General features: G+C 39.9%; 1 protein-coding gene across 1 annotated transcript; it reads left to right on the top strand.

Moving 5' to 3' along the window:
• The first annotated feature begins 1,623 nt into the window (after window positions 1–1,623).
• LOC101047529 (sulfotransferase 1C4) lies at window positions 1,624–23,728 on the top strand. The gene is made up of 7 exons (XM_010333629.2): window positions 1,624–1,827; window positions 6,903–7,025; window positions 8,614–8,711; window positions 11,368–11,494; window positions 15,616–15,710; window positions 21,540–21,714; window positions 23,461–23,728. Exons 1-7 carry the CDS (start codon window positions 1,650–1,652, stop codon window positions 23,571–23,573), a joined length of 909 nt encoding a protein of 302 aa, XP_010331931.1. The 5' UTR covers window positions 1,624–1,649; the 3' UTR covers window positions 23,574–23,728.
• Window positions 23,729–25,628: the final 1,900 nt, after the last annotated feature.

The following is a 25,628-nucleotide window of genomic DNA, read 5'->3' as shown; positions in this document are numbered from 1 at the left end:
TCAGGTAGCTCTTTTCATGTCATTAACTGCAGTGTCATTGTTTATGTATTGAACAACTGGAAGTTTCTACTAAGGCTAAATAAACCAATGATCCAGCAATTCAAATCATAGTCATGCTCCCAAAAGAATAAGAGAGAGTACATCTGTCCACAAAAAAAAAAGAGTGAAAATGTCATAGAAGCTCTATTCATAATTACCAAAAATTGGTATCACTCCTTATGTCCATCAAAAGAAGAATGGATTTAAAAATTCTGGTATATTCGTTCAGTGATATAGCATATGGCAATAGAAATAAATGAACTACTGATACTTGCTGCCGATACTTGATGAATTTCAAAGACATTATGTTGAAAGAACAAAGCCAGACACAAAGAAGTATATAATGTATGATTCCATTAATATGAGGTTTAAGAATAGACAAAACTATCCCAGCACTTTGGGAGGCCAAGGCAGGCGGATCACAAGGTCAAGAGATCGAGACCATCCTAGCCAACATGGTGAAACCCCATCTCTACTAAAAATACAAAAAAAATTAGCTGGGTGTGGTAGCACACGCCTGTAGTCCCAGCCACTCGGGAGGCTGAGGCAGGAGAACTGCTTGAACCCGGAAGGCGGCGGTTGCAGTAAACCAAGGTCGCACCACTGCACTCCAGCCTGGCGCCTGATGACGGAGTGAGACTCTGTCTCAAAAAAAAAAAAAAGAATAGACAAAACTAAACTACAGTGACAAAAGTCAGAACAGCCTCTGCCTTGGATGTGGGGCACTGGTACAGCATTGACTGGGAAGGAGCAGGAGGGAACTGTCAGAAGCAATGGGAATGTCCTATAACTTGATCTGGATGGTGGTTACGTGGGTGCATATAGAAGTATAAATTCATCAAGACATAAACATACACTTTGTGCATTTGTCTGCATGTAAACTGTGCCTCAATATAAAAAAACTCGTTGTAATAATAGTCTTCGAATATTGCAGTCTAACCTCTCACAGAAAAGAAACAGACCTGAGAATTAGGTAACTCTCTGAGTATTAAGTTGAGATGGAATTTCCAGCTGGACTGCCCCAGCTGGCAACATGTGCACCTAGCATGCACACCTAGCATATGATATGTCAATAGAAGCATGGGTCTGCTTACGTCTAGGGAATGTGTTTCTCCAAATCTCCATGGATAATCAAACACAGAAGAGAAAATCACTTCTTTCTGTAGGGAGAGAAACTCCAGATGAAGAGAAGGAAGAATGAAGGGAATTCCTGAAGACTTGCTCCAGGCATTCCTTCAGTGATTTCTTCTAAATTCCTCATCTCTATGGGTAACCACGGGACCAGTAAGTGACCTCCTGGAATTGAGCAGGCTCCTGGACTTGGTGCCTCGCTGCTGCTCTTCCTCCTGGTAGTATGGAGGGGAAGCCCTACCAGAGTCTCGCCAGTAGAAAAGGTAAGGCCTATTCTGGTACAATGCTGAAGATTTTTTTCCGGTTCCACCCAGGAGCCATGCAAATTGTCTCTGTCTTAGTTTGCCTGAAGATATTTACCTGTAATGAATGACCAGAGCTCTGTGCCCAAAGCACTGAATACATAAAACCCATGTGAACCTCAACTTTCACTTACTTTTTACTTTCCCCTGCTGGTGCCCAAGACCACAGTGGAAGAAATGGCTACCGATAAGGTGGAGGAGACAAGTGAGTTACAATGGAGCTTATTACGCCGAGGAGAATTTTCCCAAGTGAATGGAATCATTCTTCAAAAGAAAGTATGCGATTGCTGGGATAAGATCTGGAACTTCCAAGCCAAGCCTGATGACCTGCTCATTGCTTCTTACCCCAAAGCAGGTATGCACATGGGCATGAGAAGAGGGAAAGTTGGAGTGTGTATCAGCATCTTATAGGGTCATGTAGTAAAATCAAAGAGCAGAAGAAGGAAGTGTCCTTGTTTAGAAATCAGACAGAATGGCAAAGGATCTAAGATTTTTCTATAATACTATAGAGATTTCTTTAGAGATAGAGTAGTTCATTTATCAAAAATATGTAACTCGTCAAAGCAGATTCTTCAGGTTAAAAAGATCCATGTTATTCATTTTTTCCCCTGCATTCAACAATTACCTATTAAGAACCTTCTAAATGCCAGAGACCGGCACCAAGCATAGGATTGGTAAAATGTTCATTATCTTTGCCCTGCAGGGATTTACAGTACAGTCTAGAGAAGAACATTAAACTATTAAACAAATCTTCTCACAGATATTTGGTTACCTGTGATAAGACCTTAGAAAGAAATGTAGAGTGTAATGAGAGAACATTGGAGGTCCTAATTTAGATTAGGGAATGTATTAATCAGTTTGCTATGGCTATGAACAAAGTACCACTAACTCAGTGACTTAAACAATAGATATTTATTGTCTCATAGTTTGGGACGTCAGAAGTCCAAAATCAAGGTACCAGCAGACTTGGTTTCTTTTGAGGGCTGTGAGGAAAGCCACTGTTCCAGGCCTCTCTCTTTGGCAGGTAGATGGCATCTTCACATTCACGTTGCACTCTCCATGTGTGCACATCTACCTCCAAATTCCCCTTTTTACATAGACATCAGTCTTTCTGGGTGACAGCTATCCTAATGACATCCTTTCTATTTGATTACCTCTATAAAGACTCTATCTCCAAACAAGGTCACATTCTGCGATACTGTGGGTAGGAACTTCAACATATAAATCGGGGAGCACACAAGTTAGCCCATAATAGGGAGCATGGAGAGGAAGAGTTTGCATATGCAGACAGGAGCAGTAGGACTTGCTGATAGATTATATGTGGGGGGTAAGGGAAAGAGAAGGGACAAGATTTTGGGGTGGAATGATCAAGTGGATGCCAGTGCCAAGCACTGAGTCAGGGAAGTCCAGAGAGGACCAGGTCTGAGAGGTTATTAGGAATGGATTGAAGGGGGTCAAAAATGGACTGGGGAACACAAGATGTATATGTTACCATTTCCAGATGAGAAAGAAAGTAGCTTGGACTAAGGAGGCAAGAGTGCAAATGGAGAGCGAGAGAAAACTTGAGATGTATTTTGGAGGTAAAATTACTTGAGATCCAAGAGGAAGGGATAACTCCTGGGTGACTCTCTTCTGGCTTTATCAACTGAGTAGCCCCTTGTGCTGAGATGGGAGAGCCTGGAAGAGGAAGAGGCACAGAGCCTGTGCAGGAGATTGGCAGTTTAAACTACAGCTCAGTTTGGGACACGTTAAGTTTGAGATGACCTTCAGACCAGTAAGTTTTGATGTCAGGGTAGATGTCAGAAATAGATCACAGAGGGAAGCCCATTCTAGCTGGAGATATAACTGGAAATGCTGTAGATTATAAAATCTCAGGTTAAATGCCCTAAGGCAGAGCCTGAGGCAAGGATTCAAGCGTACTGATTTATTGAAGTGGTGCTCTTTAGAAAAAAACAAAAAAAAAACAAAAAAAAAAAACAATAAGGGTATGTGTAGGATAGGGGAGGGGAAGGGGCCAAGCAAAGATGTGGTGTTTTGTAAAGCCTTGCCCTGATGTGGTTAGGGCAGGAGGGAAGTGGAAGGATGGAGGCTGTCTCCTTTAGGAGCCTCCCTTCAGAGGAGGACACTTCTCCAGCAAAGCAGGGAGCTGAGAGATATGAGTGGCCAGCACTCACAGCAATGGAGAGGTTGGAGGGGGTGCAAGAGGCTGGTACAGGGGATCTGAGGAAGCCACCAACAGTGTCTATTAAAAATGATGTTTAAAGCAATGGGAATGAATGGAATCACGTGGGAAGAAAGCATAGAGGAAAAAGAGGGCACAGGACCAAACCCCAAGAAACTTTCTCACTTAGACGCTGGACACAGAAGAAGCCAGAAATGGGTTGTGTCCTGGCAGCCAGTGAAGTGAATCTTCGAGCCAGAAAGATCTGAACTGAGTACCTGTTTTGATCAAATTTGCAACATGGTTGTTAGATGGGCACTGCACTTGGTGCTTGTGAACAGCCCCAGCCACAGCCTGGAATGACTACTGGGTTTTCTTTCCTCAAGTTGTCAGTTCTATCAACACAGATTCTATCTGAATCTCCTAGAGGCAGGATTATCCCCTGAAAACTTGAACTGCCTTTTTCACAAAGCAAGTCAAGTTATCCAGGGTCACACTCTTAGTAACTTCCCTCATCCTAGAGGGATGTGTTATCCTAAACGCTTATCAATCCGGAACAAGAAATACTATGCTACAAGTGGGAAATAATTATGAAAAGAGAAACTCATTTGAGTGAGAAGTTTGTCTTCTTGGGACTCATGAGAACTGAAGATTTTCCCAGCTCAAATCCAGAAGATAAGAAGGAACATTTTTTCTGAGATTAGCAACAGGGCATGACAGATACTTGAGACATGTGGGAGATGGCTGACCTGATGCTGTGGTGACTTAATCATTTATCTGCCAAACTAACTCATCTGATATAGAAAGAGACACTGTTAATAATTAAGCTGGCACAACAAGATCAACCTGTATTGCCCTGGGCAAATTGGAAGGTTACAGTGACCCTATAAAACACAAGCCATCCCAGATGCTAGGTTCCTGGCCCCATCTACTACTTATCTAAGTCACCCTGTCATAATCTGAAATCATGATCCTCACTCCCAAACCAGCCCCTTTTCTTCCCAGGAGTCAGATTCTGAGTTCAAGATAAGTATATGAGATGTTCATTAGGGAGTGTGTCTGGGATTACTACACCTCCCCCACAACCCAGAAGTTAAGGAAAGAAAGGAAGCAGGATTAGCCAGAGGGAGAAGTTGAGCTTCAACTCAGTCCCAGCAAAAAGCCTCCTATGGTATGATCTGCAGCTGGGATGGCCCTGCAGAGTTGGTCCCATCCCAGTTGGGGAGAGGGGAACAGAGTGTCAGCCAGTCCCTAAATGGAAGATGTCCCAGGAAGGGGCCTGGAGAGGGCTGAATAGCTGGGGACCATCTACCGGCAGCATCCCAAGCAGCTGGTGGAATAAACACTTCCATTCAGAAGGAAAATCCGGCTGTGCATCCAACACCTTTTACAAGCTCCATGAATAAGCTGCAGAGCACAGCCTTTGCCACAGCTTGCCTGAGCCATACCATGGCTTGCGGAGTTGCCATTCAGGTCAACATACATGCCTGAAATTGCCACCTTGTAGGTGGAGTCCATGGAAAAGCAGACATCAGCCTGTGCTGGAAAGCAGGCCATAGTGGTGACTGAGAAGCATAATCTAGTGGCACTCAGCTCCCCAGGGCAAGAGGTGAGCAGTTACTAATGAGTATGAGTCATGGTGCAAGGGGCCCTGTCAGCAGGCTGGGTTGGGAGTAAGTGTGGAATGTGAGGCCAGGAGGTCTGGCAGAAGCCCTTACACGGTGTGGACCAACCAAACAGGAATAGGGTCAGGGGATACTGAAAGAGCCTAGGTTTCCTGAGATGCTCACATCATCTACGATACCAAAGCCAAGTACAAAGGTGGAGTCTGCAGGAAGAGGTACCCAGGACTTCCTCTGAGAGGCTACAGAGAAGCAAGGCCCACATTCCATGCTCATAGTTTACAAGAAAAAGCAGAGCTAACCCATGTGGAGAAAGGCTCTCTGAAACTGCCAAAGCAGCATGGACTGGGAATTAGGACAGCACATCACCAGGAGGCAACAAAGGTTCGAAGATGAAACCAGTGCTGACTCCAGAAGGGCAGAAAGATAAATTGGTTTTAGTGCAGAGTAGGAACTGACTAGGCGCTGAGCAGCTGGTACAAGGGCACAATCTACAGGTGGAGCCAGAGCCATGATGGCACTGCACCCAGGAACCTGCATCAGGGTACTAGAGAAAGGAGACCAGGATCACAGAAAACTGGCATGGGGGAGCCACGATGAGAATAACACCTTATTTCCCAGGGTTTTCCTGAGCACAGTGGTCCCATCTTTTCTAGCTCTGGCCCTCAGGATATATACCAATACCATCAAAACGTGACGACATCTACCATTTCTTTAGTGCCTACGACAAGCTGGGTTCTACCTATTTGCTCTTCCAACTCGCAAAACCACATGAAAATCAATAATGTGCAACAAGTTTATGTGATTTTTCCAAAACCACCCAACTCATACATCATATATAGAAGTTGAGTCCATTTGATTCCACAGACCCACACACATCCAGTCCATGCTTCCCCACAGAAAAACAGGACCAGGTCAGCCAAGGGTCCTAGAAGCCAAACAAGGATGCACTTCCTGAGGACAGACACTGCAGAGGCCAGAAACAGTAAGATCACAGATGAGGCCATGAAGAGAAACAAATTTTACCCTCAAATGCAGCAAAGGTCATTTTTTCATTTATAAGGAGTTCGCCTTTCTTGTAGAAGTCACTGTTTAATCTTTCTTTGTCTTTGAAAGAGGAATTCATTCAATCTCATTTTTTCAGCTTGTGGATTATTTGAAATTCTTACTTTTTCTTCCTTTTCGTATTATGGACATTGTATCAGTTTCTTGGTTCTTAAAAAAAAATAAAAAACAAACTAGACTACTTATTAGCAGCCAGAGTTTTTAATGGTAAAGTTAATGTTTGGGAATTTCTATAATTTTCTTCAAATGGAAATTTAAAAAATAATCCGTGTTGTTACATATAATAGTTATTTGTATTATTTTATATATTATATATTAATGCATTTATATATTATTATATATTAATGCATATTCAGATTTTTTTAAGTACATCATTGGAGTAAAAAATAAAGAAGTCACATTTCTGCCCTTAACCTTTCTGGTGAGGAAAAGATAATAGCTGGTTTTGGTTTTCATTCAATGTCGTAAGCAACATAAGTGAGTTATTAGCAGGCAAATTAACTTTTTATAACATGTTTCTAAATTCTAAGTTGCAGAAAATCAATAATCAGTTCCTCAAATCTTTATTCTACTTTCTTTCAGGAACCACTTGGACACAGGAAATTGTAGATCTGATACAAAATGATGGAGATATTGAGAAGAGCAGGCGTGCTCCCATTCAACTTCGACAACCTTTCCTGGAGTATACAAACATGACCTACTGGGGTAAGTCTTCCATTTACAAACTCACAGTCCTCACATAAAGATGAACATTTCAGGAGTAGAGAGTCTGAAAGTTGAACATATTCTGGGGGGGGATATACTCCCTTTAATCCCTAATTCTAAGTACTGGGTGAAAAATAACTTGCCTTGTGCAAATCTAGACAGATTTGCTTAACGTATTTCACTTTAACACTTAAAAATAGAGAGGTACAATCTGTCCATTAAACAAAATACTCAACCAGTTACAAGTGCCAATCGTTAGCTACACATTTCTCACCCAACAGGGTCCCTGCTTCCTCATGTGGCACCCCAGTGTCATGGCCAAAGATGCCTGGCACCAAGGACCACAGATTCAAATTTGGGATTGCACCATGCACTTCCCATGGAAAAATAATAAGTGTCATAGTCGTAGCTAAGACTTTCATAGCACTATTGAAATACTTTTGTTGAGTGTCCAGGAGCCAGGCACTATTCTAAATACTTTTGCATATTAACTCACTTTTTCTTCACAACTTGTGAGGTAGCTGCCATGTTATATGTGAAGAAATTAAGATACAGAGAGATTATGATTGCTCAAGGTCCACAGTTAATAGGTAGCAGAGCCAAGATCTGGACCCAAGAATTCTGTTTCCTAAGTTCATGTTCTCAACCACTAAGCTATGCAGTGTGCATAAAAGTGTGTGTGTCTGTCTCCTATATGGACTCCAGGTATAGGTATCTGAGGGATAGAGTGGAATTAAATAGACCATGTTGGACCAACATGGGCACCTGGTCATCTTTAATTAGAATTTTTCTACAGAAATCCATTCTAGTTCCATCTGAACAACTGACTTATGACCTCATCTTTGGGAAATGAATGAACAAACTAATGGCCTAAAACCAAATCTTTTGTTGCCTTCTCTCTTATTCTTCTTTTCGGGGAAAAGGGGTAGGGTAGGGGGAACTAGACTAACATGTGCCAGGTTTTCCAAACCACTCAGTTGGTGTCACACCAGTGTGCTTGAGAAAAATGGCCAAAATTAGGGTTAAATATAATGAGGAAGAGGTTTTGAAAAGTGTTCTACTCCATACTAAATCATCTCAGTTTGACCCTGGAGGCCATCTGTGGACACATCTTTAAGAGTCCTCAAGACCTTTACAACAATTTCTTAATTATGATTTTCATGGTAATTAAAAAATAAAAAGTAGGCACATTCTGGGTCACCTGGATGATCACCATGTAAACTGAATTCTGTCAATGTGGTCTCACGGTCCTCATTTGCATTGGTGCCAACAATCCCTTGTGGCCGAGTGGAACTGTGGTAATTTCTAAAGGCTAATGGGACGAGAAATGGAGAGGACACTCAACAGTAAAGAATACACCAAATGAAGGCCAATGTAGCAAAGAATCAGAGGTACAAAAGGAAATAAAAAGTGCTAAATACTAAAAGAAAATAGGGAGATATAGTTTCTTATCATCTAGGAATGAAAAAAGCATAACATGGCACAAAACCCAGAAACCATTAGAAAAAAAAAAAACTGATAAGATCAACTGCATAAAAAATTAAAACTTTTTTTAAAATCAGAGAATGAGCCAGAAAATTTTTTGCAGGGATTAATGAGGCTAACGTGATGCCTTCCCCAAGGACCCTGAAAACTCATCTTCCTGTACAACTACTGCCTCCATCCTTCTGGGAGGAAAACTGTAAGGTAAGCTTGAAACAAATATTCAGAGACAGATTTTCCTCATGAAAACGTAGGAAGCAGTTTATTGTTTCATAACTATTGCCCAGTCATCCCCACATTGTATCTGCCAGGAGCAAATTATGGAATCTATAATCATATTATGTGTTACTTACTGATAAAGATGTGCTTAGCATATACCTACATCAAGAAGAGAGAGATGATCAACATCTACTAGGCTCATTTCTGAGTATCTCATCCCCTTAATAATGCTATAAGGTAGAGGTACCTGAGCACACTGTAGCTCAGAGATGTTGCATAACTTGCCCAATGACAAACACATGGAAGGTGGAAGAGATGGGCTGCAAATCCACCTCTTCATTACCACAGCCCATGCTCTTTCTGCTACTCTACACCACCTACTCTATGCCTCCTATAACTACAGAACTCTTCCGAAGCTTCTAGGCAGTTGGCCTCCAGCCAGCCTTAAGGTAATGAGTATTTAAATGATCAGAAAGTGGCACTGAAGGAATCTTAAAAACTGTATGCTCTACTATCCTCTCACTTTATCTCACTTGTAGATAAACTGTCTCTATTTAGCATCTAAAGGCACCTACAAGCAGCAAGTCCTAGTCATTCTGAGACCTGATGAAAGTCAAATTTTTGTAAACATCAAAATTATTTTCCAACTGTAGCCTACAGGGGTGCAGATGCATTTTCATTTATGTCTTAAATTGGTCACTAAGGAATTTATTTTAAATTCTTTCAGAGCATCAAGATAGCATTTATTGCCTTTCAATCTAAAAAAGTATTCCTCTACAGGGAGAATCTATAAATGGACCTTGGCACTAAGCCAAAGCAGTCCCAACCTTCCTTTTCCATGTGACATTCTGTGCCCTCTGACAGTCTTGTCAAGATTCACACCTTTACTCTCTCTGGTTCTCTAGTGACATCTAGGGTCTTACTCTACCTTACTGACCCTAGTGGATTTTCCTATGTAGACCTGGAGTCTGGGAGCTGGTGTAGCTGAATGACAGATAGAGCCAGGCTGGGCTAGGAGTGTCAGTAAAATAAGAATACTATAACAGCAATTTAACAAGCATCAAAAGTATGCTCAAGTACCTCTACCTTATAGCATTATTAAGAGGCCGAGAGGCTCAGGAATGAGCCTAGTAGATGTTGGTCCTCTCTTCTTGAAGTAGGTATATACTGAGCTCATCATTATCCGTGACAGATTAAGAACTGGGTAAGGCATTATGGGAGCAGAAGTGGGAAGTACAAACTCCTTGACAAGGAGTGTCAACAAGAGTGACAGAGGAGTCAGGGCATGAGGAATAGACATAAATTTTTCAAGTAATAAGAAAGGGAAGGGTATTCCGTGTTACTGAAAAAGCAGAAGCCAAGACTTAAAAAAATAGGTCCAAGGCCACAAAAGAGGCATGAGCAGTGAGAAGGAGCCAGAGATGCCTTGTTACACAGCCTTGCCTGCTAAGATGTTTGAACTTAACCTATAGGCTACTTGGATCCCACTGAAGATATGAAGTGAACAAGAAAGTGATATGATCCCACTTACACTGCAGAAAGTTTCCCTGGGGGATGTGGTGGTTTGGAGGGGTCAACAGAACTCAGGCAAGACGGAAAACAGGGTATCTGTGAGGAGATGGTGGCAATAGTCCAGGAAAAGAATTTAAAAGGCTTGGGTTAAGACAGAGGCAGTAAGAAAATTAATTCCAAATGTACACAACAGACAGAATTCACAAGACCTCTCAGTGACTGGCTATGGAAGATGTGGAATAAGAAGCATCTCGTATGATTATGTCATTGTAACTGTTGATGGTGGTACTATTAATGGAAAGAGATCATAAAAGAGGAGCAGTTAGTTTGTGTGAAGATGAATTGAATTTTGACCCCATTGAGTCTAAAACGAATGTAGAATATTCAGGTAGGGATACAGATATAAGTCTCTATCACAGGAGACAGATATGTAGTGAGTCAAAAACATATGAAATTTACAGCAGTAGAAGAAAATAGCAAAAAAAAAAAAATAGAAAAAGTAAATAAAGCAAAAATAAAAGTAGACCCAGGCAGAGCACTAAAAAAGGCCAACATTTAAATTAAATATTTCAAATTTTTAGTGATCATAAACCCCATGTAGAATCTACAGAAAATTGTGACTCCACTCCTGACAAAGTGCACATCTATACAAAATTCTGCATACACTTTTAGAGAGAGGCACAGACCTCTTGATGGTCATCATTTTAAGACTCCCTGTTTTAAGAGCTGAATGGCAGAGCAGGACACACTAAAGAAGGACAACCAGAAACATTATAGGACAGTTACAAAATCAGCACTACCACAGAAGGAGGGAGGGCAATTGTGACCAGGAGAAAGTGAGCAAAGGGAATTGGAGGGCGAGATCACATAAAGTCTGAACACCAGGTTGAGAACTTTGAACTTAATCACAGGACCAATGTAGAGAAATTGACAAGTTTTACACAGGGGAGCAGCCTTATCTGATTTCCATTTTTACAAGATCATTCTGGCTGCTGGATGATGAGTAGAAGAGAAAAAGATGCATTCATGGCCTTTAGGACATGGTTACCAGAACACATATACTGTGCACACTGACTGTCCAATTTCTAACTTCTTCTATCATTTATATTGTTTCTTCTCACTACTTTAGATAATCTATGTGGCAAGAAATCCCAAGGACAACCTGGTGTCCTACTACCATTTTCAAAGGATGAACAAATTACTCCCTGACCCAGGAAGCTGGGATGAGTACTTTCAAACAGTCCTGGCAGGCAATGGTGAGCCAAGTGCATGAAAACAGCCTTCACCTAGATCTGCAAAGGATAAGCTTACTCCATCAAATTCTCCTTCTTGAGAAAAAAAATTCACTGTAGAAGGGGCTCAGCTTGTCTTGGAGACTAAGACTAGGGGCAACATCCTGAGAGATGTGGCATAGCCCTGGCTGTCATCTGTGATCAGTGGATTTGCTTCCAATTGTAATATAGCCTCTGAATGAGGTCAAACCAGTATTGTAGGCAAGCCAGCTATATGAGAAGGTCCCAACTCTAAGCCTATGTTAGATGTTTTACTTGCATTAACTTGTTTTCTCTTTGGAGTAACTCTATAAGTTTGGTAACAATATTCATCATTTGTAGGTGATGAAACTGAGGCTCAGTGAGTTTGAGTAATTTGCCTATCATTATCCTGCTAGCAAGAGCAGGGGCTAGAATTTGAACATAGACAGGTTTACTTAAGCTCCAACCCTGTGTGCTTGGTGGCTGAAGTCTTCCCAGTTGCCTGCATGTTCAACTGGAAAGAAAGAGAAGGTTTGGCGTGCATGCAAGTTTTCCAGCCACGACCATCATTTGAATTGGTGGTGCAGTGGTGGCCTCTGACACTGTAGGATCACAAACTATCACGTGCAAAAATGTATGGTCTTTCAATCATGCTTCCAGTGTCAAAACTGAGTCTTCATAAGTTTCTTGATGTTTTTCTAAATCTCAAATGCTGTGTATCTTTTAATACATCAACTGTTCTCCTAAAGAAGTCTAAAGAGTACTAAAAGGTGATAAGAAGCTGGAAAATAAGTTCATGGAAATTCACTACACTATACTCTTATATATATTTGAATACTTTCATAATAAAAACATTTCTCAAAAGTTAAAAAATGGAAATTTAAGCAAGGCTTCACAAGTTTATACTTATGGGGAAGTACAATATAAATATAATATCAAATTGGTTTACACCGTTAAGTTGAATTGGCAGCTTTGCATGATTAAAACCTTTAACATTTACACCAGAGCACTTGATTATTCAAGTTAAAAATTTATAGCTGAAACACTTTTGCTAATTATTTATATAGTCCTATGGAGAAACAACTGCCTTGTCTCCTATATTTAAGTTTTTTCCCTCTAAAATAATTATAAAATAAATGTAATAAAGTAGTCCTTTCCATTAGTAACAAACCACCAGTAAAGCATGAAAATATGATACCTTTGATTGCCATTTGACTTTCAAAATCTTAAATGACAAAAATTATTATCACAATCTTCTCCTTATAAGACACACTTTAAAATAATCCATTATACCCCAAGGTATACTATATTTTCACTGGTATATATATTTTCACTGGTAGAATGTCTCTAGTTAATTTCATTGCAGATGTTCTAATAATGATGTCAGAATGTCTTTGGACAAAGAGTGATCTATAAGAAAGTGACATCATTGACAATAAGACATTGAGCATGTGCAGGGCTTGGACGGGGCTGAGGTAGATGGGTATTCCTAAATCAGAAAGCTGAGAGGATAGTTTCAACTCTGTCCTTCATCAGGCAAGTTACACACCAAAGAAGAGAAGCATTGAAGTCAAACAAAGCTTTAGGGCTACTCCTCTACACACACACACACCCCACAGGAACTTCTGAAGAAGCACCTCAGGGCCAATAGCATGGAACATGGATACAAGGAATCAAGATTAAGAAAGAACAGTAGCAGCTCCCCCTGTTTATGAGGGTCTTAGTACTAGTGCCCATGCTGAGGCTTTTCACCCAGCTAAAGTAGTGCTGTCCGTCAAAGTGCAGACAGATTGTCCCTATATCTAGGTAATCTACCCATACAACTTGCCCTGACCTAAGCAGGTTCCTGCAGCACAGGTTCTCAGTAGTTAAACTTGCACAGCCCTAGGTAGAATAGAATAGCTGGTCACCCTATGACTACACTGCGTGCCAGGAGAGAGAAAAGGGTTGAATAGATGCTCCCTAATGAACGGACGCTATCACTGAGAGTGGGGCTGAAGTGCTCTTAAACATCCTAGTATCTAAAGACTTTCAGACACGCCCTACCTAATATTTACCCTGTGTAAATGAAACACAGGAAAGGCAAATTTTGTCAGAAGGAATAATATAATAGAAGAAAGGAGAAAATATTACTGAATGTTTGTTAAATTTTTAAATGACTTTCATTGAGTAGCTACTATGTGCCAGACACTCACTATTATACTGTGTCCTAAGCACTACCAGACTAATGCTTTTATATGACTTAGCACTGGCCCACACTATAATTTCTCCCACCTTAAAATAAAAACTTTTAAAAACCACTCTGTTGATCCTACCTCCCCAACCCCAGTTACCTCCCCATCTTTCCCTCCATTTACTGCAAACACCTTGTGGCACTGGCTTACACTATTATCCTCCGTTTCTCTCCCTACACCATCAAAACTGTCTTGCCAGGGTCACTATGACTTCCACATCACTAAACCCAATGATTAATCCTCTGTCCTCATCTCATTTAATCCATCAACATCATCTAATGCAATTGGTCACTCTCTGTCTTCCTTGAAATGATTTCCTTTTTGGCTCCCAGGACCCCACCCGCCCCCCCCCCGAAACTCCTCCTACATCTCTGTTCCCCCCAGTCTCCTTTGGTGGTTTCTCTATCTCACAGATGTCTACAGTTGACTCCTTTCTCTTTTCCACCTAAAGTCATTCTTTGCTCAGTACCTCTCACCTTGTGGTTTCAGATGTCACCCATCTGCTGATGACTCCAAGATTTGCACTAGTCCTGGCCTTGGCTCTGGGTTGCAGGAGCATAGTCACAGCTACCTCACCAACGTCTCCACCTGAAGGTTTAAAGGAAAAACATCAGGTGTCCAAATCATAACTCCTTCCTGTCCTCCAAAACCTGCTTTTCCTTCAGCCTCTCCTTGTTAATGGTGACGTTGTCCCTTAAATTATTCAGGCTTAAAATCTTGATATTATCTTGAGCACCTTTGTTTCTCATATACCCCATCCAGCCCATCAGAAAATCTGCCAACCCCATCTTCAAAATCCATCCAGAATCTCAGCAATCCTCATACTTCCAGAAGTGTAATTTGATTATACACTTCCAGAAGTGCGAGGACTGGTCAGATTCTGGACTTAGTTTGGGCCAAACTATCATCAGATTTTACCTGGAAGAACAAAACAGCCTCTGCCCCAACTTTTGCCCTTGCCAACCTACACTCTACTCTCAACAGAGAAACGAGAGATTCAGCTAAAAGGGAAGACAGACCATGCAACTCTTCTGCCAGAAGCCCACCAGTGGCATCCCATCTCACTCAGAGTAAAGTCAGAGAACTTAGGGCATCGCACAGGCCCACAGGGCCAGGCCTCACACTTCTTGCATCTCTCCCCACTTCCCTGGCCTCATTCATTCTGTCCTGGTCCCCCAGGTACACCAAGCACCTCCTCCCCTCACCTGGCTGTAACCTCCCCACGTAGGGCTCCTCCTTTCCCTTTTTCCAGGGTTGTGCTCAATGTTTCCTTCTCAGAGATCCCTTCTTCTGACCAGCCTACCTAACTTTCAGCCTTCTGTGTACCCTCAACGTTTTCCCTCTCCTTCCCTGGTTTATTTGTTCTGCTAAGCACACACTATCATCTAGCATCCTGCATATTTCACATCTGTCTTATTTGTCTTCCCCATAAAATGTACTTCCAAGAGCAGGGCTTTCCACCTGTCTTGTGTGCACGGCTCTATCTCCAACACCTAGGACAGTGCCGAGCACACAGTAAATGTTGCAGAATACATTTATACAAACATTACTTTATAAGATAGTTATCTTCTTTGTTATACTAACCTTCTTTGGAAGGATTGTTTTTTAAAAACACAGGCTCAGAGAGATTAGTAACTTGCCCAGGGTCATGCAGCTTTCAAGGGTTAAAGCTAACATTGAAACCCAACAGATTCTGAAAACTAACAGAGTAATTTTGCCAGCTTCTAAAAGGAAAAAAAGTTGTGCTGAAACAGAGACAGGAGGTATGATAAGTAAGTTCTCCTGATCATGTCTTTCATTTGTATCTTATGGAAACAGCTTATTTTTATCCTCTGGATTTTTTTACTCTCAGCTTCTCATGGCCCAAATATGTGTGTGTCTTCCTTTCAGTGGTGTGGGGGTCCTGGTTTGACCATGTGAAAGGCTGGTGGAAGAAGAAAGACAGTCACTCCATTCTTTACATTTTCTATGAAGATATAATGAAAGTAAGCATTGTATTTGAATTTTAATTCCACAATATTTTTTCTCAGAGTTACAGCTCCATGACAGAAGAGAAGGAAAGTCATACTTGAAAGCTTATCTATGCAAAATATTCATGTCAACTTCAACTTTAACCACCTTGCCATGTAGCATACAAAACTCCACAGAAAGTGCCTTACTTACGATTCTCTGCAGGGGGCAGCCTGCTTCTTCCTGAAGTCCCCCTGCACTCTGGGGTTGATTCCTACACTTCATCCAAAAGCATGGAAGATGTGTTCTGTTTGAGCCAGTTGTCTTCCTCTCTAGGTCTCTAGATTCCTGTTCCAAAATCTCTACCTCCTGCCATAGCTTGCTCTGACTTCTGAGGAAAAGAAAAGAATTAATAACTCTAACAGAAAATAACTAGTAAGAAAGAATAAGCTGATTTGATTTGTCTGCTTTCTTAAAATATTAAAGTTTTGACATTTTTGTAGGCAAATAATTTATGGCTGAGACAACCCAGAAGCAAATGCAACAAAAACAAAGATATGGACAAGAGTTTTTCAAACGTTATCTTCCAGAAGTTTTATGGTTTCAGGTCTTAGATTTAAGTCTTTGATCCATCTGGAGTTAATTTTTGTATGAGGTTAGAGATGAGAATCCTGTTTCATTCTTCTACATGTGGCTTGCCAATTATTCCAGCACCATTTGTTGAATCGGATGTCCTTTCCCCACTTTATGTTTTTGTTTGCTTTGCCAAAGATCATGACTTTATTTCTGGGTTCTCTATTCTGTTCCATGCTGTTTGGGTAACTATAGCTTTGTAATATAATTGGAAGTTGAGTAATGTGGTGCCTCCAGATTTGTTCTTTTTGCTTAGTCTTGCTTTGGCTATGCAGGCTCATATATATATATATGAATTTTACAATTATTTTTTCTAGTTCTGTAAAAAATAATAACAGCTGGGTGCAGAGGCTCACACCTGTAATCCCAACACTTTTGGAGGCCAAGGTGGGTGGATCACCTCAGGTCAGGAGTTTGAGACCAGCCTGGCCAACATGGTGAAACCCCATCTCTACCAAAAATACAAAATTAGCTTGGCATGGTGGCACATGCCTGTGATCCCAGCTGAGGGAGGCTGAGGCAGGAGAACCACTTGAACCTGGGAGGTGGAGGTTGCAGTGAGCCAAGATCACACCATTGCACTCCACCCTGGACTTGTTAAAGACTCTATCTCAAAAAAAAGATGATGATAGTATTTTGATGGGCATTGCACTGAATGTATAGATTGCTTTTAGCAGTATGGTCATTCTCACAATATTGATTCTACCCATCCATGAGCATGAGATGTGCTTCCATTTGTTTGTGTCATCTATGATTTTTTTCAGCAGTGTTTTGTAGTTTTTCTTGTAGAGATATGTCACCTCTTTGATTAGGTATATTCCTACATATTTTACTTTTTTGCAGCTATCATAAAGGGGATTGAGTTCTTGATTTGATTCTCAGCTTGGTCACTGTTAGTGTATAGCAGTGCTACTAATTTGCATACATTGATATTATATCCTGAAACTACTGAATTCATTTATCAGATCTGGGAGCTTTTTGGATGAGTTTTTAGGGTTTTCTAAGTATACAATTATGTTACTGGAAAACAGTTTGACCTCCTCTTTACCAATTTAACTGTCCTTTATTTCTTTCTCTCATCTGGCTAGGACTTCCAGTACTATGATGAATAGAAGTGGTGAAAGTGGGCATCCTTGTTTTGTTCCAGTTCTTGGGGAAATCCACTTGAACCTGGAAGGTGGAAATCCCCAAGAACTAGAACAAGACAAGATGCTCACTTTCATCACTTCTAGTATAATGTTTCCCCCATTCAGTATATGTTGCCTGCATAGGGGAAACATAATAGAAGTGGGGAAAACTGTACTTCTAGTATGTTTCCCCCATTCAGTATAATTTTGGCTTAGGCTTGTCATAGATGGCTTTTATTACCTTAATGTATGTCCCTTCTTTGCTGATTTTTTTGAGGGTTTTGATCATAAAGGGATCCTGGATTTTGTCAAAGGTTTTTTTCTGCATCTATTGAGATGCTCATTTGATATTTGTTTTTACTTCTGTTTATATGGTGTATTACATTTATTGATTTGCATGTGTTAAACCAACTCTGCATCCCTGATATGAAACCCACTTGATCATGGTGTAATATCTTTTATATATGCTGTTGGATTCAGTTAGCTAGTATTTTATTGAGGATTTTGGCATCTATGTTCACCAGGGATATTGGTGTATAGTTTTTTTATTACATCCTTTCCTGATTTTGGTATTAGGATAATACTGGCTTCATAGAATGATTTAGGGAGGACTCCCTCTTTCTGTATCTTTTTGAAGAGTTTCAATAGGATTGCTACCAATTCTTCTTTGAATGTCTGATAGATTCACATGTGAATTCATCTGGTCCTGGACTTTTTTTGTTGGCAATTTGTTTTGCTCAGAGTTTCTATTTCTTCCTGGCTTAACACAGGAGAGTTGTATGTTTCTAGGAATTTACCCATCTCTTCTTTTCTAGTTTATGCGCTTAAAGATGTTCATAGTAGTCTTAAGCGATCTTTTGTATTTCTGTGATATTGGTTGTAATATCTCCCATTCTGTTTCCAGTTGAGCTTATTTGGATCTTCTCTCTTCTTGGTTAATCTCACTAGTCATCTAACAGTTTTGTTTACCTTTTCAAAATACTAACATTTTGTTTCATTTATCTTTTTTGTTTTAATTTCACTTAGTTCTGCTCTAATCTTGGTTATTTCTTTTCTTCTCCTGAGTTTGGATTTCGTTTGTTCTTGTCTCTCTAGTTCCTTGAGGTGTGAGTTTAGATTGCCCGTTTGTACTCTTTCAGACTTTTTGATGTAGGCACTTAATGCTATGAACTTTCCTCTTAGCACCACTTTTGCTGTATCCCATAGATTTTGGTTGGTTGTGTCATTACTATCATTTAGTTCAAATAATTTTTTTAATTTTCATCTTGATTTCATTGTTGACCCAAGGATCATTCAGAAACAAATTATTTAATTTCCATGTATTTGTATAGTTTTGAGGATTCCTTTTGGAGTTAATTTCCAGTTTTATTCCACTACAATCTGAGACAGTACTTGATATTATTTCGATTTTCTTAAATTTATTGAGACTTGTTTTGTGGCCTATTATATGGTTTCTCTTGGAGAATGTTCCATGTGTTGATGAAAAGAGTTTATATTCTTCAGTTGTTCGGTAGAATGTGCTGCAGAAATCTGTTAAGTCCGTTTGTTCTAGGGTATAGTTTAAGTCCATTGTTTCTTTGTTGATTTTCTGTCTTGATGACTTGACTAGTGCTGTCAGGGGAGTATTGAAGTCTCCCACTACTATTGTATTGTCATCTGTCTCATTTCTTAGGTCTAATAGTGATTGTCTTACAAATTTGGGAGCTCCATTGTTAGGGGCATATATAATTAGGTGTGTGGTATTTTTCTATTTGACTAGTCCTTTTATTATTATATATTGTCTCCTTTGTCTTTTTTAATGGTTGTTGCTTTAAAGTCTGCTTTGTCCAACATAAGAGCAGCTATTCTTGTTCACTTTTGGTTTCCATTTGCATGGAATATCTTCTTCCACTCCCTTACCTTAAGTTTCTGTGAGTTCTTATGTGTTAGATGAGTCTCTTAAAGAGTGAAGACACTTGCTTGGTGGATTTTTATCCATTCTGCCATTCTGTATCTTTTAAGCAGAGCTCGTAGGCCATTTAAATTCAATGTTAGTATTGAGTTGTAAGGTACTATTCTCTTCATCATGCTAGTTTTTGCCTGAATACTTTGTGCTTTTCTCACTGTGTTATTTTTTTATAGGTCCTGTGAGGTTCTATTTTGGTGTAATTCAAGGTTTTGTTTCATGATTTAGAACTCCTTTTTGCATGTCTTGCAGTGTTGGGTTGGTAGTGGTGAATTCCCTCAGCATTTGTTTGTCTGAAAAAGACCTTATCTCTCCTTCACTTTGTAGCTTAGTTTTTCCGGATACGAAATTCTTGGCTGATAATTTTTTTTAAGGAGTCTAAAGGTAGGACTCCAATCCCTCTGGCTTGCAAGGTTTCTGCTGAGAAATCTGCATTAATCTAATAGGTTTTCCTATATTGGTTATCTGATGCTATTGATTCACAGCTCTTAAGATTCTTTCCTTTGTCTTGACTTTAGATAATCTGATGACTATATACCTGAGTGCTAATCTTTTTTATGATGAATTTCCTGGGTGTTCTTTGAGCTTCCTGTATTTAGATGTCTAGATCTCTAGCAAGACCAAGGAAATTTTTCTCAGTTATTTCCTTAAGTAACTTTCACAAACTTTTAGATTTCTCTTCTTCCTCAGGAACACCAATTATTCTTATGTTTAGTTGTTTAACATAATCCAAGTTTTCTCGGGAGGCTTTGTTCATCTTTTGGTTCCTTTTTCTTTGTCTTTGTTGGATTGGGTTAATTCAAAAGGCTTGTCTTCAAGTTCTGAATTTCTTTTTCTATTGTTGAACTTTTCCAGTGTATTTTGCATTTCTTTAAGTGCCTCTTTCATTTCCAGAAGTTGTGATTGTCTTTTCTCTGATATCTATTTCTCTGGAGACGTTTTCATTCATATCCTGTACTTTTTAAAAATTTCTTTAAATTTAAGGTTTTCACCTTTCTCTGGTATCTCCTTCAGTAGCTTAATAAACCTTCTGAATTCTTTTTCTGGCGATTCATAGATTTCTTCTTGGTTTGGATCCACTGTAGAAGAGCTAGTGTGATCTTTTGAGGGTGTTATAGAACCTTGTTTTGTCATATTACCAGAATTACTTTTCTGATTTCTTCTCATTTGGGTAGACTGTTTCAGTGGAAATATCTGGAACCCAAGAACTGCTGTTCAGATTCTTTTGTCCCACAGGGTGACCCCTTGCTGTGGTGCTCTCCTCCCTTTCCTTTAGGAATAGGGCTTTCTACGAGCCAGACTGCAGTGATTGTTATTGCCCTTCTGGGTCTAGCCACCCAGCAGAGCTACCAGGCTATAGGCTGGTACTGGGGAGTATCTGCAGAGAATCCTGTGATGTGATCCATCTTCAGGTCTCCCAGCCATGGATGACAGCACTTATTCTGGTGGAGGTGGCAGGGGAGTAAAGTGGACTCTGGGGGAGTCCTTGTTTGTAGTTTTGTTTAGTGCACTGGTTTTCTTGAATACTGGTTATGCTACCAATGAAGCTGTCACACGGACAGACTCAAGACATCTGGTTAGTCAGGCAGGCAGTGGAATTAGCTGTTGTTTTTTCTACTTCTTTGGAGCAGGGTTGTTCCGTTATGAGTTGCTATAATGACTTGCGTTGTTTGCCCTCCAGCCAGGAGGTGGCCCTTTCAAGAGAGCACTAGCTGCAGTAGTTAAAAAGGAATATAATCTTGCCCTACATTTGCCAGAATGAGTACTTGGGTTTCTCAGGAGTTTACATCTTTTGTCCTCAGAGTTTTCAGCTGTCTCGTGATGTTTTTCCCAAATAGCTTCTTATCTGCTAACAATGAAAGTGAGTAAAATACTAAGCTTCCCAGATGAACCTCTTCTCAGCATGTCCCCTTAACATCAGCTACAGCACAGGAACAAACATGCTTATTTTCAAATAACTGCCCTTTAAGATTGCCATATTTGTTGAATTGACATTTACAAATCTGCATGTTAATAAGCAAAGCATTTCAAAATTACTTTTAAACATAATCTGACATTGTTTAAAATATTTTAACCATTATTCCCATAGATCTTTAAGGTTTGACTGTTGTCAGATTTTTTCCTTTGTTAGAAAGCTCTCTTTTCTTTTATTCTAACAGGATCCAAAATGTGAAATTAGAAAGATAATGGAATTCCTGGGGAAGAACCTAAAAGAAGAAGTTTTGGACAAAATTGTCTATAATACTTCATTTGATATAATGAAAAAGAACCCCACGACCAACTACTTAAATGAAATTACAATGAATCATAAAATCTCTCCATTCTTAAGAAAAGGTGATGTATGCTTGCTTTGTCTTTCCTCTGACAATAGAAAAAACAATGTCGCCAGGCACAGTGGCTCAAGCCTGTAATCCCAGCACTTTGGGAGGCTGAGGCGGGTGGATCACCGGGTCAAGAGATCGAGACCATCCTGGTCAATATGGTGAAACCCCATCTCTACTAAAAATACAAAAAAGTAGCTGGGCATGGTGGCACATGTCTGTAATCCGAGCTACTCAGGAGGCGGAGGCAAGAGAATTGCCTGAACCCAGGAGGTGGAGGTTGCGGTGAGCCGAGATCGCGCCATTGCACTCCAGCCTGGGTAACAAGAGCGAAACTCCGTCTCAAAAAAAAAAAAAAAAAAAAAAAGAAAAGAAAAAAGAAAAAACAATGTCAATTTATCAATGTCTTCTCACCTTCAAGCTAGTTGAAACTACTGTTTACAGTGTTTCCTGAAGTGAGTTTTTAAAACTTTATTCTGAGAGCATGTGCTTCACCATCAGAGAAGTGCAGGACTCTACACACCATGCCCTGCATCCTTTGAAGCATGTTACAGTTTCTGCAAGGAAACTTGTTTAACTCTGCATAACTCAGAGCTTGAAAACTGTATGTAACCAAAAACACTTGCTCCAGTAAAGCCTATTAATCTCCATGAAGCAAGTGTTCCTCTCAATACATTCTGGGAGACAGTGGCAAAGGTCATTTGCCTAATGAGTCAGAGGGTGGCACCTTGGCTGTCACTCAGTCTGTGTCATCTCACAGAAAACGGCCAAGGTAACACCAAGATCATCATTATCAGAGCCCAGCCAGACCAGGACTCAGCCTCCAGCCCAGTATGCATCCTCCAGTATCCAATGGCTAGCTCCTTAAATGAAGACAAATTTTGTTTCATTGTCTTTATTTTAGTAACTTTTTTAAAAATTATCTAGTAACTCTTAAAAAAAAATCTAAGACTTACTGAAGAAGTATCCTCTCTAATTTAATCAATTAGCCTAGTTTTCTTTCAAACCAGCTGGGAAGAGATATGATGATACTACTCCTAGATAATTAAGCAAATTTACATGGCACACATGAAAATTATGTTATACAGCTCAAAGTGCCTAAATAGATACCAATACTATGGAGCAAACAGAGAAGAAATAGCTTGCTATCGGCAGTCTGACCATTTTTGGCTATTGAGGCTAAAAAAACATTCAAATATTCTATTGCATAAGTATAAAACAAAGTTAACCAACCCTACTCTTCCTTCATATTCTGTTACTTTAATTATATGTTTGCAGCAATAAGAATTTAGATTGGAAAGGAGAATTCTCAGTTGTTTTCAATTGGGAATCTTGTCTGAAACAGAGGCACAGACAGAAGGAAGGAGCACATGACACTCTGAGAATGTAGTCATTCGGTGACCTCTGAAGAGAGGGTAACAAATTAGGTCTCACTAACCTGAATAGAATGTTAGATGTACTGAGGTTTGGGAAAGTGCTGGTACAGAAGAGAAGTGCAGAAAAGTAGGGAACGATCTAGAGGTCAGGCCTTCCCCAGCAAGTTCTGTGTTTCAGTATAAAACTTGCTATTTACAAATACCTCACCTGTAAAATGAAGTAATCATAACTGTGGCTTCTTTTCTCACTCCGATGTCAGCAGGACAATGTGTTAATATCTATACAAGCAATCTATGTATTGAGAGGAATGAGATTATCTAAATCCAAAATAACCAAAGTTTATGAAAATATCATTGAATGTACTCTGTACTACTCTTTGCAGGAATCATTGGAGATTGGAAAAATCAGTTCACTGAAGCTCAGAACAAGCAATTTAATGAATACTATGAGAAAAATATGGCTGACACTTCACTGTCATTTTGCATGGAACCCTAAAAAACACAGCGAGAGGATAAAACCTATTCTCTCTGTTCTCTCTAAACCAGCCTCTATGAAGTGAAAGAGAAATCTGTTTCCAAATACCACTAATGGTTTGTCTGACTCAGTATAAGGGCTTTTAAACACCTTGAATTTCTGATCTGCTTTTTGGATTACCCACAATCTAACTTGTTATATAATTATTTTCCTTAGCATTTTTCTTCCTTCTCCACAGATTTTCAGGGTTTATGTGAATTGCAGTATCTCAACATGTAATATATAAAACATATTTAATCATTTCTGTTCCATTTATATATCCTCCTTCTGTATGTTATAATTTTATTTGAATTACAACATCAATTTCATTTATTGTAAAAGTTCTATGTGATATAATCTTACTTAGCAAAAATGCCAGCCCCATTCATTTGAAAACAGACATATTTTGAGCACCTTATTCACGCTAGGCAATGGACACCACCAAAAGACGGTAGAATAAGATCCCTACCTTTAAGAAAGGTATAGCCTAATAAGAGATCACAGCAAGAGCACAGCCCAGGTATTACCAGGTAAGCACTACACTAGACTGTCAGTGCAGAGGGATCAAAGAGGAGAATAAACAAAGTTGTATGGCATGGAGCCCCAGGAAAACAGCGGAAATTAAGGTATGAGGCCTTGGATGTTTCTCATCAGCCCGTGCTCTGGCCTCAAAGCACACATCCCATATTTAGCACAGTCAACATTCATGTCTCCTCATCCCTAAGAGTTCAAGCTTGCCCTACTTAACAGTTTACTTTTAAAAACCTTAAGGACATCCATTTCAGAGGTCTCCTGAGACCCAGAAATCCTTCAAGGCCAAATGGAGTAAGTCTCCAGTGACAAAGCCCAAAGGCAGCAAGAAGCAGAGTATATTTACAAAGAAAGGAATATAGCTCTATCATCTCCCTCACCCTCTGTGTCAGAGGCGTACAAACCAGGGCAACTCTATCTCAAATAGGAACTGGGTAAAATGAGGCTGAGAACTGCTGAGGCATTCTAAGTCACAAGATGATATAGGACATCAGCATAAGATATAGGTCATAAAGACCTTGTTGATAAAACAGATTGTAGTAAAGAAGCTGGCTGAAATCCACCAAAACCAAGATGGCCACAAGAGTGACCTCTGGTCATACTCACTGCTAAACTTTCACCAGTGCCATGACAGTTTACAAATGCCATGGCAACATCAGGAAGTTACCCTATATAGTCTAAAAAGCAGAGGCATGAATAAGCCACCCCTTGTTTAGCATATAATCAAGAAATAACCATAAAAATGGGCAATCAGCAGCCCTTGGGGCTGCTCTGTCTATGGAGTAGGCATTCTTTATTCCTTTACTTTCTTAATAAATTTGCTTTCACTTTCCCTGAATTCTTTCCTGCACGAAATCTAAGAACCCTCTCTTGAGGTCTGGATCAAGACCCCTTTCCTACAACACCTGCACCTACCTGATGGTCAAAATGCCAGAGACACTTTCCATAACAAAATGCTAGTTAATTCTGAATGAGTAAATCTGAGACATTGATCACTAATACTCTTAAAATTGGAATTTTAAGACTCATCAACAAAAAGTCAAACTCTGTAAAATGTTTTGAAGAGATTTATTCTGAACCAAATACCAGTGGCCATGGCCCATGACGCAGCCCCTAGGAAGTCCTGAGAACGTGTGCTCGAGGCGGTTGGGGTGCAGCTTGTTTTTATACATTTCAGGGAGACATAAGACATCAATCAAATACATTTAAGAAATACACTGGTGGGTTCAGAAAGGTGGGACAAGTCAAAGGGCAGGGGAGCTTCAAGGCTATAGGTAAATTTAAACATTTTCTGGTTGACAATTGCTTGAGTTTGTCTAAAGACCAGAGATCAATAGAAAGAAAATGTTCAGGTTAAGATAAAAGACTGTGGAAACCAAGTTTCTTTTGAAGTCTTATAGTGGCTGAAGTCTTATAGTGGCAACCAAAACCATATAAACCTCCACTTCCTGGGTTCAAGTGAATTCTCCTGCTTCAGCCTCCCAAGTAGCTGGGACTACAGGCATG

The sequence above is a fragment of the Saimiri boliviensis genome, chromosome 1 (assembly GCF_048565385.1).
Source record: "Saimiri boliviensis isolate mSaiBol1 chromosome 1, mSaiBol1.pri, whole genome shotgun sequence".
Lineage (NCBI taxonomy): Eukaryota > Metazoa > Chordata > Mammalia > Primates > Cebidae > Saimiri > Saimiri boliviensis.
This window is presented reverse-complemented; position numbering and strand designations above follow the sequence as displayed.

What these genes read in the sequence shown, in the direction of transcription:
- LOC101047529 (XM_010333629.2), top strand. Translation starts at nt 1,650, where the DNA reads ATGGCTACCGATAAGGTGGAGGAGACAAGTGAGTTACAATGGAGCTTA. An exon ending in TACAAACATGACCTACTGGG is followed by an intron (nt 7,026 to 8,613) that starts GTAAGTCTTCCA and finishes AATTTTTTGCAG; the next exon opens with GGATTAATGAGGCTAACGTG. An exon ending in AACAGTCCTGGCAGGCAATG is followed by an intron (nt 11,495 to 15,615) that starts GTGAGCCAAGTG and finishes TCTTCCTTTCAG; the next exon opens with TGGTGTGGGGGTCCTGGTTT.